We start from the raw sequence: 13,555 nt of genomic DNA, 5'->3' as shown, positions 1-13,555 counted from the left end.
AAACAAATTGGTCTCAACTACTAATCAAAAGATCAAAGGGTCCATAAAATACATAGAGAAATCTAACCATCAAATGAAATAATGCTCATATTTTCCAATTCAATTACTCTTACCGGATACAAACTAACCACCGTCCTTGAAAAGGGATTTTTTTATTATTTCGAATGCTAGGACACCTAATTCCCCCTCTCTCTCATTTTGCAATCAAAGAGACATATGTACAAAACCAAACTATTGCCACAATCAAAATTCACCAATTAAGCCCAACATCCCCCCCACACTTAATTCATGCAGTGTCCTCGATGCATGCATAAAAGAAAAAAAAATAAGGACAAGGGAGGAGATGAAGGGGCTTACCAGATATAATCAACAAAGAGGATCATGAAGAGTCATGAGCTCTATAAAAAGTGCTAGGAGCAGTAATAGAAATCTCAATCCATGGCCAGTAAATGGAGAAATAGCTTCAGAACCAGAAAACATTCGACCATGAATTTTAGTAAAGCGAGAAATAATATGGAAGTTAAGCACAACTAAGAAATATCCAATAGAAAAATCTGTCCTCATGGGACAGTGAAAAATGAAGCCAATAAAACTTAAGCCATAAATCCTTCCCTTCTCTCCCATTTGCAATGTAGAACACCTATCATTCTTTGAAAAACCAACCAAAAAGGGATCACAATAAGCATAAAAAGGATTATGAATATCCTCATCTAAATAATCATAAAAAATTGGAGGTTTACTCAAATCAATCCTAGCAATACAACTATCCGCACTTTGCATAACTTGGTTTGCCAAATAAGGATCATGGAAATATGCTTGAAAGGCATCATGACTAACATTATTCTCCTCAATAAAATCGTCAAACCTAGGAGGTTTGGACAAATCAACATGTGAGACAATGGAATCCTCAAAATGACAATTATCTAAGTTTTTCAAAGAGAGAGGGGGAGATCGAATTTCCTGGGTTTCTATGTTATCATGAAAATCTGATTCTAAATCAATAAAAACACTAGGCTCACTAAAATAAAAAATTTTAGAAAAAAGTTGGACTTCCCCAGGTAGCTCATCAAATCTCGCTTCACTAATATCCTGAGGAGACTCAATCTCAACAAATAAATCATCATGAAAAGCAGCTGGTTGGGAATGACTCTCATTAACCTCAAATTGAGGTGGTGGACTTTCAATATTATTAAACTGGGGATGGGGCGGTTCAGGCTGACTAGGTAATGTACCCGTTTCCTCCTCTTGCACCATGGTTATCAGTTGAGAGAGTTGCTTCTCCATGGTATTTTGGCTTATTGTGAGAAGGTCTATGTATTTCTCAAGCTCATTCAGGTGGCCCATTGAGATTTAATGGAGGGTTGGGCATTGGAGGACCAAACTGACCATGATATTGAAAATTGGGTGGTCCAGCTTGGTTATTCCATTGATCCCACAAGAAATCGGGATGATCACTCTACCCCTGATTGTAAGTGCCAAAAGAGTCGTATTGAAATTGAGGACTCACATTCTCATCATCATAGCTACCCCCATAAAGATTAGGGCATCCTTCCATAACATGGATTGTCTGGGGATGTGACCAATCAAAATTTTTCGAAAGCCCATAGTTGGGTTGGGGAGCAAAATTGTACTGGGGTGGTGCAAAATTGTTCTCTATCTCACTACTTTTGGCTTCCCTAACCTATTTAAACATTTCCTCCAAAATCATGGTTGCCTTAGCATAAGTCTATCTTTCCCCCAAAGTCTTATAATGAAGTGTATCTCCCATTATTCTAAATTAACCACCTATCCCAAATTGAGGTCTCCCATACAAAAAAGTTTAAAGAGAATAAAAGACTAGAAAAAATACTAAAAACAAGAGGAAGCCCAAGGTAGATAGTGCATCTATCCCTCAGAAATCGAAACAATGGTTCCAAAGCTGTAAGGTTGCCATATAGGTTGACAGCAAGGGAACCCATATAGTCTTCACGAGCCACCTACGGGCGACTCCAAATGGATTCTGATATAGGGTGGAGGACTACTATACGTTTATGTTTCCAACGCTCTCACCATGTCACTTTCCTGTTATCAAGAGTGGTCACCTCCAAAGATAAGTCACATGCCAATCCAAACCACCCAACGAATCAAGGGGCACTAAGGTTGGCCGGGTTTGGGTATATGAAGGACTTTAGATTGGGCGCACACTATTTGAAACAGAAGAGAAACAAGAAGAGGTTTTCAAAAACTTTTTTTTTTTTTAAAAGAAAGAGGAGGAAGAGGAGAAAGAGAAGAAACTAAAGCACTTCGAATTACTTAAAAATAAAAAAAATAAAGTGGTCAATAATCTCCCCAGCAACGGCGCCAAAAACTTGATTGAGTTTAAAAATTATACCGTAAGCGTACAGGTCAATCGTAACTACGGGTCAAACACGAGGAGATATACGCCACTCTATTTAACTAACTTAAAAGTAATGCAAAGTGAACCAAATTAAAGTGTTAAATTAAACTAATGAAACTAATGAAAATTAATGCATCCTAACTCATAAGCATCTAACAAAATTAAGGAAATAAGTTGGCGTCCTAACACATGAGCATCTAAGTTATCAAATTATCGAAAATTGGAAGGAATAACAAAAACGCAGCCACACTTCATAATCACATAAAAAGAAATAAGAGAATAAAAGTGCATCCACATACCACAACCATATAAAAAAAATAAAAGAAATAGAGGGAGAAGAAGAAGAAGATAGAGAGAGATAGAGGAGAGGGAGAATGAGATTGAGAGTTTAGATAGTAAAATCTAGATGTGCTTGCATGAATGTAATTGAAACGCTTGAATATTTGCATAAACTTACCATGGCCTCCTCTTCTAAATCTTCAAGTCTTGTCATCAACTTAAGAACTTAGACTAGAAGGCTTAAAACCTAAACTAGAATTAAGAAATTACAACCCAATTGAAGACTTAAATTGAATTAAAGCATAAACTAAACCTATTACAACCATTAAATGAAAATCAAAAAGCAAACTAGAACTTAGAAAAGCCAAAAATCACAACTTAGAAGGAGAAGAAGAAAAGAAATTTTACTAAGTGAATGAACTAAAAATTACACTAAAAACTGAATTAAAATTGAACTAAAAATTGAACTAAAAAAACTAACTTCTTACAACCCAGAGGGCAAGGGGTATTTATAGGAGGAAGAGAGGGGAAGAGAGAAGAGGGAAGTGTAGGAGAAATATTCCCTAAGAAAAGATAATATTCTCTTCTCCTTCCTCTTTTACAATGCCTTGAATCCTAAGAAAAAAAGGAAAAAAAATAGAAAGAAGAAGAAGAGAAGATTGTTTACATAGACTTTCTATTTCTAGAAAAGTAAACTTCCAATTCTAACAAGTGCTTCTTTTTCTTTGTAGATATCTTCTCCAAGCAATAAAATCAAAGATGCTTTGATTTTTCAACCTTCCATAGATGAGAAAATATCTTTCAAAATAAATCTATCCCGAATAGAATTTCAGAAGTGCCCTTGAGAAGTTGGAGGAGAGAGAGAGTAAGGGTGATGACTAGGATTCCTTCAAGAATAAATAAAATACTCATTCTGTCCTTCAGAAAAGTGGAGCATGGGGTGCTTATATAGGCTCCCCATTGTGTTCCTTGCGAAAAATCACCCAAAATAGATCCAAATTTCATCCAATTTGGAGTTCGGGAGCCCAAGATATCTCAAGTTGAAGTTGGACTGTCTAGAGCCCTCCAAATGGAATCTTTCGGGTACTGGAAATATAACTTCTGGTTATAGGCCCCTAGAATCCGAACTTTTGCTTCACTTTGTCTCCGGCCGACTGTTAATAATTACAAATAAACCCCTGTAGACCATTTTCGTGCTTCTTTACGAAAACGGCCGTAACTTCTTCGTTTCAACTCGGAATCATGTGTCGTTTGAACCATTGCGAAGTTGACTCAATGGGCTACGCATCCAAGCCATTAACACCTCTAAATAGATTAAAAACATTTTCTTAGCATCATCTCCTCTATTTTCACAAGAATTCACCTAAAACCTGAAAACCACAAGAAAGCACCGAGTAACTCTGTCCAATGTGGTAAAATGTATGCTTTATGCCCTAAGATTTCACACATAAATGTGCTCATCAATATGCTACTATGATAATTTAGGAAACACTGAGGGTCACTTATCCTATCGCCCCAGTGAGTCCTCAATTATTACGAAGGGACCTGTGCCGATAGAAGCCATCATGACCACCCAGTGGCAAACCCCGATAGCCATCACTACCCCTGCCCTGGCCTCTCCCAGCTCCACAGACCACAGGTGCTTAGACTATCCAACTCATAAACCCCTGTTGGCAAGGGTTGTAGCATAAGGGAACAAGCATCCTAGCCACAGGTATACTATATGCAGGTCCTATCGTCCCGAGAGGTATTTCGGGTGCATCAACGTCCCATTCCATCTAGTACCCGAGTACCAGCACGGCATGACACATACAGTTCAGGATGACATACAATAATTTCCATAACTAAATAAATTGGGGTTCCAGTACCGGCACACCCGGCACCATAGTCCGATACAATAGTGAGCATTATACTATCACATTCATAACAGATCACAGTTAAATAAAATGCAATGCGTACCATGCTTATAAATATACCTAGCATGCTTATTATTAATAATTATATAATATTCAAACCCAACAAAGTCACCCAGAGCCCACTCACCAGGCATAGGTGTCACTGGACGTGATTGGCATGAATCTCCTCAGGCATCGGGTGTCATCCGGCGTGGTTCACATGAATCTCACCGGTGCACCAACCTAAACATACAAAGGAAATCATTAAAATAGGTATAGAAGGGTCCCATGCTAGGCCCCAATGGTTAAAACCAAGTTTCAACCAAGATAGCACGAGCGGACTCACGGGTGGTCTCACCAGAGATGAGTCCATCCCTGACTCCGTTCAGGCTAAAAGTGAAACCAGAGCGAGCGGACCCACGAGCGGTACTTCTTACTTGAGTCCGGTGGTTGATCTGTTCGACACCTGAGATAATCATAAAAGGGAGAAGATCCACGGGTGGATGTGTATCTTGGGTCCGCTCCTGCATCCGTTCGATTTCCTGAGACAGACCCGAGAGCAATAGGCCCCGGACGGAGGCAAACAAAGTGAATCCGTACCTTCGTTCGCTCAGGCCAACACACAAGGTTTAAACTAGGTGGACTGATGGGCGGTACCACGATAGATGGATTTGGTCGTTCGTTTGCTAATAGTCTCTTCTGAGATTTCAAGGAGTTTCAGCTCCAGCTTGGAGCTTGGAGCTCCTTAGCATCTCAAGGACAGGGGAGGGGTGTCTAAGCATCCCTAGGGTCACTAGTACCTAGGCTTGAGCTCATGGATTCAAGATCCACAAGGTTGGATCTCAATTTGGTCCAAAGAGATGGGTTTCAAAATCCAAAACCCAAGTTCACCAACAATGGTTGCAATAGCAGCACCAAGGGGTTCAAACCAGACCTAGGTCAGCTCTATTAGAGCTCCAACTAGGGACCGAGTTCTACCTTGAGTCCCAATGGAACTCTAGGTCAATCCAAGCTCAAGAGAACACCAAAACAAAGGGGAAAAAAATGGAGGAGAATCAGGTTTGAGGAGATTACCTTGGTGAGGTCCTCCCATGGAGGGGTGGAGTCCAAGGCTAGGTAGGTGAGCCTTCATGCTCTCCTCCCTTCCTTTCCATCTCTTCTCCTTCACCTTCTTCTTCCTTCTTGGTCCGGTCAGCAAGAGAAGGAGATGTGGGGCAGCTAGCCATTTTGGCATAGCTCCCATCTTCTTCCCTTCCCCTCTCATTCCTCTTCCACTCCTACTTCTTCCCTCTTTCTTCCTCCTTCTCCTTCTCTTGTCTCTTCTCCTCCACGATTTTGGGGAGGGGGAGAGATAAGGGAAATAAAGGGATTCTTTTAGTTTTAAGGGGGTAGAAGGGACCTTAGGGAGTGTTTGGTTAGGGGTCTTTAGGACGTGGTTGGGTCTTTAGGCTTAAATGGGTTTTGGGTTAGACATTAGGCCATGTTTGGTCCAAGTCTTGGGCCTTAGGTCCATTTAGTTAGTTAGGGTCTATTTGGGTTGGGTCCAAGCCCCACTTAGACCTATTAGCCCTTAGGTCTTGTTTGGTTTAGGCTAGGGTGTATAAAACCATTAATTACCTAAGTTAGGCCTTGTGGGCCCCACTTTATGGTCCAAATAACCAATCCATGGCGAGGGTAGGGGCTCATATGGTCCAAGAGTCCAATTAGGGTATTCGGGACACGGGTATGTGGGTCCCACAAGAAAATAACCCAGAAATGCTGATGACAGCACGGGCGGATCCTCGAGCGGATTCAGTAAGAGTGAGTCCGTTCGTGACTCCGGTGCTGCTGTCATGGCCCAAACTTCAAGGAAAATGGCTGGGCTTTGGCCCACACTTCCAAGTCTTCGAGGGGGTTCTCATCATAGTATTTCCAGTTCAAGGTTATCAGGGTTGACTATGGTCATAAGGCATTACCCATTTGGTAAAGTCTTAACTGCCCTGGGTATAAGGGAATATCTGGGGTGCGGGTGTAACACAAACGCTACCCTGTGGAGGGTCAACTCTCGCCTTGAGAAAGAACTCAACTGCTACAAGTCGGTTGAAAGTTGAGAGAAGGATCTGCTGGAAAGGTTGGACTTTGCTCGAGATATTGTAGACGATGTTGTTGACTATCTCTGGGTGGAGAAATACGCTGCAGCGAACCTCACCATCGAATATCTCATAAAGTTGGCAATCTTCCAGCGCTTTTACGAAGATAAGGCTTTAGAGGGGGCCTAGCGTCTATATAATAAAGTAAAGAAAGCTGCTCCACACTTTAAGTAGGGGAAGATCAATTTGGGGTTTGATCCGAGAATTCCCGTGTAAGAGGTGAGGTTGGATCCATCTTCTATCTCGGTGCCCTTTTTTTCTCCTCCCAAGAATGTTCTAGGACCACTGCCCCCCAATCCTCAGCATCCCAAGCACCTATACTTGTAACTGATTCATTGTATTTGGCCAGGCAGCAATAGCTGGTATACTTTATTTATGAAATTTTTATCCCTTTGATGCTCAATACTTGTCTGGCTCCTAATACTCAGTTCTCTACCTTGGTTTGGTGGAACCATTTCTTCTTGCGGTGCATGTCCCCTTTTGCGACGAGAGTCAACTTTGGGTTAAGAGATCTTTTAGATGATCTAGTTTGTAATTTCCCATGCAGAACATTTATTATCTGAGCCCCTTTTAACGCTTTGTTTACTACGCCATTAATGAGACTTAAACAGAAGCTGAACTGTTGCCTCCCTTCTTAAACCTTTTCACATATTTTGAAAAGCATAGGTGCAATGGGGGCCTACCGCGTGGCCCCTGGTACTTACTTCTCTTAAATCCAGGATATTGCCTCCTGCCTTTTGGGATTCTCTTTTGATATGGACCGTCCCATTCCTTCGTAAATAGTACTTCTTCCCTCTTCCTTCCTTACCATTCTCTGCTTCTTTCCTTTAGAGTGAAGCTATGGACTTTCTCTGTGGGTTTCTTCCTTGCATTTCTCTAGAAGCCCTCTTATTTCTTTGGTGTTGTGACTGCCGTTGCTTCTATAACTACATCGGGTGCCTATTTTTGGATGCTCTCCTTCTGCTTGGTGAAGTTGTTTTCAGCTCTGATCTTTAATCGACATTTTCCCTTACAGCTTCGACCTTCAATCGACACACAGTGTCTTTTGTAGTTCCAAGCTGGTGGGCTACCTCTTCGTGTGGTGTGCCCTTGCCAATGCTTGGAGTGGTCATGCTACCACGGAGAGTATGGGAGTTTTGAGGGGGCTGTTTCCTGCCTTCCCCAACCTCCTCAGAGTTCGAGGAAGGCAGATTTTGCACAAGCAGTGCACTGGAGGACCAAACCTGGTGCCTTCTTTGTCATCTTCAACCTCCTTGTCTTTGGCAGGGGTAGGAGGCCGCCTATGGGATCCATTCCGTCTTCAGAGGAGCTCAAACATGTCGGTATGGTGATTCCCATTTGGCGAAGCAGCCTCCCAAGGCTTCTCGGGGTCGCGTTGGGCCACAGGGTGGAGCATCATGAATTTCTGGGTTGATCATAACCCACATGGCGTCCTTTTTGTTTCTTCTCCTGTCTCATGCTTCTTAACCCCTGCATCCCTCATCCCTCAGACCTCCTTTTTGGCGAGTCAAGGCAACCCTCTTCGTGCTCGTGGTTTAGGCGCACCTCGCACTTATTTCACTGTCATTGTACGGGAGAAGCATTCACCTATAGCCGAGCATGCTTGATACTTCTTTGCCAAATTTTGTACAACTTTTAGTTCTTATTCCAACATTAGTAAAAACGATCATGTATTTGCTATACAACTCGGTATTTGTCAATAAAGAACTTTCTACTATTTGACTTGTTCCTTCTATTTTTCTTTTACTTTGGGTCCCTTATTTCACTTGGCGTAAACTTCTCTCCGTGGTCGGCTGATCATGTAACCCCTAGTAGTGTGGCTTTCGATCTCATGGTCGGAAAACCGTTAACTGTGGAACTCCACTATGGTATAACTCACCACCATGGTCAATTGACCTTTGATTATTTTTGTGGAACGCCACTATGGTGCAACTCACCATTATGGTCGGATGATCATTGTTTATTTTTGTGGAACGCCACTATGGTGCAACTCACCATTATGGTCGGATGACCATTGATTATTTTTATAGAACGCCACTATGGTACAACTCACCATTATGGTCGGATGACCATTGTTTATTTTTATGGAACGCCACTATGGTGCAACTCCCTATTATGGTCGGATGACCATTGATTATTTTTGTAGAACGCCACTATGGTGCAACTCACCATTATGGTCAGATGACCATTGTTTATTTTTGTGGAACGCCACTATGATGCAACTCACCATTATGGTAGGATGACCATTGTTTATTTTTGTGGAACGCCACTATGGTGCAACTCCCCATTATGGTCGGATGACCATTGATTATTTTTGTAGAACGCCACTATGGTGCAACTCACCATTATGGTCAGATGACCATTATTTATTTTTGTGGAACGCCACTATGATGCAACTCACCATTATGGTCGGATGACCATTGTTTATTTTTGTGGAACGCCCTATGGTGCAACTCACCATTATGGTCGGATGACCATTATTTGTTTTTATGGAACACCACTATGGTGCAACTCACCATTATGGTCGGATGACCATTATTTGTTTTTGTTAATTTTGCACATCAATAATAACATGCGAAACTTGCTTATAAAATGAATCAATGCTCCCAATAATGAAGAGCAAATATTGATGCCTTTATTGAACGTAGTAATATGAGCATTTGAAACAATCCAAGGTTGATTTAAAACAAACGAGGATTGACCTTTACTGATAGAATTTTCTCAAATTTTCTGAGTTCCAAGACCGTGGTATGGGTATCCCCTCTAAAGTCTTCAAATGGTAAGCTCCTGGCACCACTTGTTTGAAGATTCTGTATGGTCCTTCCCAATTGGGTGCTAGCTTTCCCATGGCTCTTGGATCAGAGACTTCTACTTTGCGAAGTACAGGATCTCCTTGGTGAAACATTCTTGGCTTCACCTTTGCATTATAATGGTGTGTTGTCTACTGTTGGTGCACGACATTCTTTACACATGCTGTTTCTCAGATTTCCCCCAACAGGTCCAAATTTGCTCTTTATTCTTCCGCATTAGCTTCTTGATCATAGAGTTGTACCCTCAGTGAAGTCTCTCCTATTTCCACAGGGTCATTGCCTCGGCTCCATATGTCAACATAAATGGTGTTTCGCCTATTGCTAGTCTGGTAGTGGTTCGGTATGCCCATAAAATGCTCGGCAGCTCCTCAACCCAGAATCCTTTGGCTGTCTCCAACTTCTTTTTGATCCCATCCAGCAGGATTTTGTTCTTGGCTTCTGCCAAGCCATTAGATTGGGGATGGGCCACCGAGGTGTTACGTAGTTGAATCTCATACTGATCACTGAATTCCTTAAACTTTTGCTCAAATTGCTTTCCATTATCCGTGATAAGGGTTCTCAAAATTTCATATCTGTATATAACGAAATGGAGGAAGAACCTCCACACCTTCGCAGCTGAGATTAATGCCAATGCCTCTGCCTCCACCCATTTGATGAAGTAATCAACTGTAACCACCACAAATTGTCTACCTCTCGACGCCTTTGGGAATGGACCCAGAATGTCCATCCCCCACTGTACAAAAGGTAATGGACTAGAGATGGAAGTGAGCTCTGTTGTCGATTGACGTGTGATCAGCGCGAAGGTTTGGCATTTAATGCATTTGCATACAAAACTCATTGCTTCCTTTCGTAAATATGGCCAAAAATACCCTTGTTTGATGACCTTGTGAGCCAATGCTATGCCCCCCAAGTGTTGTCCGCAAATGCCTGTATGGATTTCCCTAAGAATGTACTCTGCTTCGGATGGCCTGAGGCATTTCAAGTAGGGCATGGCGTAATCCTTCTTGTATAGTACTCCTCCGATCATTGTGTACTGTGCTGCTCTCATCCTTATCTTTTTGGCTTCTTCTTTATTTGTTGGGAGTGTGCCCCCTTGGAGATAGGCTATGAGGGGGTCCATCCAGCAAGGCTTAACTTCAATAGGGAGTATGTCCTTGGTTTCTTCTAAACTTGGTACGCCAAAAACATCTATGTAGACCATTCGGCCTAGGTCTTGAGACTCCCAGGTGGCTAGCCTAGAGAGTGCATCGGTGGAGGCATTCTGTGCTCGGGGCACCTGTAATATTTGAAAGTAAGAAAAACCCATCAATTAGGTGGCGTACCTTTCCTAGATATTACGCCATGCGCGATTCCTTCACTTCATATTCTCCATTCACTTGGTTAACCACTAACTGAGAATCGTTGTGCACAGTGATGTTCTTTATCATCAGACTCTTTCTTTATCATTAGACTCTTTGTCAGATTTAAGCCAACAATTAGGGCTACATACTCTACTCCATTATTCGTGGTTTGGGACTCAAATCTTAGCTTGTATTGCACTAAGAACCCTCCTAGACTTGTCAATATTAGGCCTGCACCACATACGTTGCTGCTGGATGAGCCATCCACATATAGAATCAAAGATTCCGCTAACTCCGTAGCACCATCCTCTAGTGCCACCCCATCATCTGGTAAAGTGCACTCAACGATGAAGTCCACGAGTGCCTGAGCCTTGATGGCAGTACGGGGCTTATATTAGATGTCAAATTCTCCAAGTTCCACCGACCATGCCACCAGTCATCTGGAATGGTCGTGTTTGTCCAGAATTTTCTTCAAAGGCTGGTTCGTTATTACCTCTATAGTATAGGTTTGAAAGTATGGTCTAAGGTTTCGCGCGGCCATTACCAGAGCATAAGCTACTTCTTGACATTGTTGTACCTGGTTTCTGCATCTAAGAGCACCTTGCTGATATAGTAAATTGGCCTTTGCACCTGACCATTTCCTCGGATTAATACCGCGCTCACTACAACCATAGTAATGGCTAAATAGAGCTGAAGAGTGTCCCCTGGTTCCGACTTGGTCAAGAGTGGTGGGTTGGTCAAATACTTTTTCAATTTCGCAAACGCTATTTGACATTCTTTCGTCCATTCAAAAGTTAGCCTAGTTCCCGTTGCCTGTCTCTCCCGAGCTCTATTTTTCAATGCCTTAAAGAAGGGGAGGCAACGATCTCCAGAAGCCGAGACAAACCTCCCGAGTGCCGCTACTCTCCCTGTTAGCTCTTGTAGGTCCTTGACTATGCCCGGTGGTCGCATTTCTAGTATAGCTTTGATTTTGGCCGGATTGGCCTCTATTCCCCTTTTCAAGACCATAAAATCGAGGAACTTCCCCGAGGTAACCCTGAAAGCACACTTGGCCGGATTCAACTTCATTTTGCTTTTCCTCAAAACTTAGAATGCCTCCTCTAGGCCGGTGACATGGTTTGATGCCTTCAAACTTTTTACTAACATATCATCTACATAGACATCCATATTGCGCCCTATTTGACCTTTAAAGATGTGATTCACCAAACGTTGATAGGTGGCTCCTGCATTTTTCAATCCAAAGGGCATATAGGTGTAACAGTATGTATCCCTTCCGGCGATGAAGGAAGTCTTCAAGATATCCGACTCATACATCCTAATCTGATTATACCCAGAATAGGCGTCCATGAAACTTAACATTTCATGTCTGGCCGTTGCAATTATTAGTAAGTCAATATGAGTCAAAGGGTAGTAGTATTTAGGGCATGCTTTATTCAAATCAGTGAAATCGATACACATCCGCCATTTGCCGTTAGGCTTGGGCACCATTACAACATTGGAAAGCCATTCTGGGTAGATTGACTCTTCTATGAACCCTGCTTCTAGTAGCTTGATCACCTGTTCAATCACCTTCTCTTGTCGCTCTGGGGCAAAGGTCCTTTTCTTCTGGAAAATCGGCTTGGAGGTAGGATATACATTAAGCCTATGTTCGGCCAGCTCCCGATCTACTTCGGGCATGTCTGATGCTGACCATGCGAATATATCAGCGTTGGTCCTCAAGATATCTACAAGGCTGTTCCTCTGCTTGCCGCTCAGGCCTGCTCCAATTTGCATGGTACGGCTCCCATCTCCTTCAACGATTTCTATGGGGACCGAATCCTCCGCTGGTTCCATTCTTTCATGTACGGGGTTGTCCTAATCACACTCCAAGTTAATTAGGAGCGTCTAAGGTTCCTTATCCTTGGCCCTCAAGTAACCCTCATAGCATTTTTGAGAAGTTATCTGGCTTCCTCGGCATTCCCCGACTCCCTGATCGATAGGGAACTTCAGCATCTCGGGTTTCAAGTGCATTTTTTCAAACGCGTCATAGTACAGGATGTCAACCGAGCTTCCATTATCCACAAGGACCCTGGCCATTGTACAGTTGGCAATAGTCATTTTGATTACCAAGGCATCATCTTGGGGAGATTGTATGTCGGATAAATCTTCATCCGAGAACGTGATCTAATGGTCGGTCCTTCTCCTCTTGCCGGGCACTTCCGTTTGGAACACTCTCCGAGCATGATTCTTTCTAGAGTTGGAGGAATCACCTCCCAGCCCCGGGGCCCTATATATTATGGCAATTTCTCTGAGCGGGGCATTCTCGATATGTCGTTTCCCCTTGCCCGGTCTTCCCTATCCAACCAAGTAGGTGATTTGGCCTTTTCCTCGGACTCCCGGGAACAATATTCCTGCCTCCTTTCATTACCATCTTTCTTGACAAATCGGCTCAAATGGTCCCTCTGAATGAGGGCTTCGATCTCATCCTTCAACTGCCTACAATCCTCGGTATCGTGACCATGGTCTTGATGAAATCTATAGTAGTTGCCCTTGTTACGTTCGTGCGCGGGTTTGACCATCTTGGTAGGCTAACGTAAGGTCACCTGGTCCTTTATCTCATTCAAGATGTACGCCCGGTTGTGTGTGAGGACCGTGTAAACCGGCTCTAGGCCTGCCTCGTTCTTAGTAACCCAAGCCTTGTCATCTCTCTTCCTCTTCCCCTCCTTCGGCTCTCTGCCATGCCTCG

General features: G+C 42.8%; 1 protein-coding gene across 1 annotated transcript; it reads right to left on the bottom strand.

Moving 5' to 3' along the window:
• Window positions 1–9,749: 9,749 nt before the first annotated feature.
• On the bottom strand, window positions 9,750–11,898 carry LOC122644858. The gene is made up of 4 exons (XM_043838232.1): window positions 11,576–11,898; window positions 11,375–11,492; window positions 10,883–11,200; window positions 9,750–10,766 (listed from the first exon to the last, which is right to left on the bottom strand). Exons 1-4 carry the CDS (start codon window positions 11,896–11,898, stop codon window positions 9,750–9,752), a joined length of 1,776 nt encoding a protein of 591 aa, XP_043694167.1.
• Window positions 11,899–13,555: the final 1,657 nt, after the last annotated feature.

Source organism: Telopea speciosissima, chromosome 11 (genome assembly GCF_018873765.1).
Source record: "Telopea speciosissima isolate NSW1024214 ecotype Mountain lineage chromosome 11, Tspe_v1, whole genome shotgun sequence".
NCBI classification, from domain to species: domain Eukaryota; kingdom Viridiplantae; phylum Streptophyta; class Magnoliopsida; order Proteales; family Proteaceae; genus Telopea; species Telopea speciosissima.
The sequence above is the reverse complement of the archived record's forward strand: the minus strand, read 5'-3'. Positions and strand labels throughout refer to the sequence as shown.

Bases quoted from the DNA above. Each gene is read 5' to 3' on its own strand.
- LOC122644858 (XM_043838232.1), bottom strand. From the start codon at position 11,898: ATGAAGTTGAATCCGGCCAAGTGTGCTTTCAGGGTTACCTCGGGGAAG. The intron at 11,493-11,575 runs GTATTTGACCAA...CTATGGTTGTAG, and splicing joins GCGTTTGCGAAATTGAAAAA to TGAGCGCGGTATTAATCCGA. The intron at 10,767-10,882 runs GTTAGTGGTTAA...CAAATATTACAG, and splicing joins ACTGTGCACAACGATTCTCA to GTGCCCCGAGCACAGAATGC.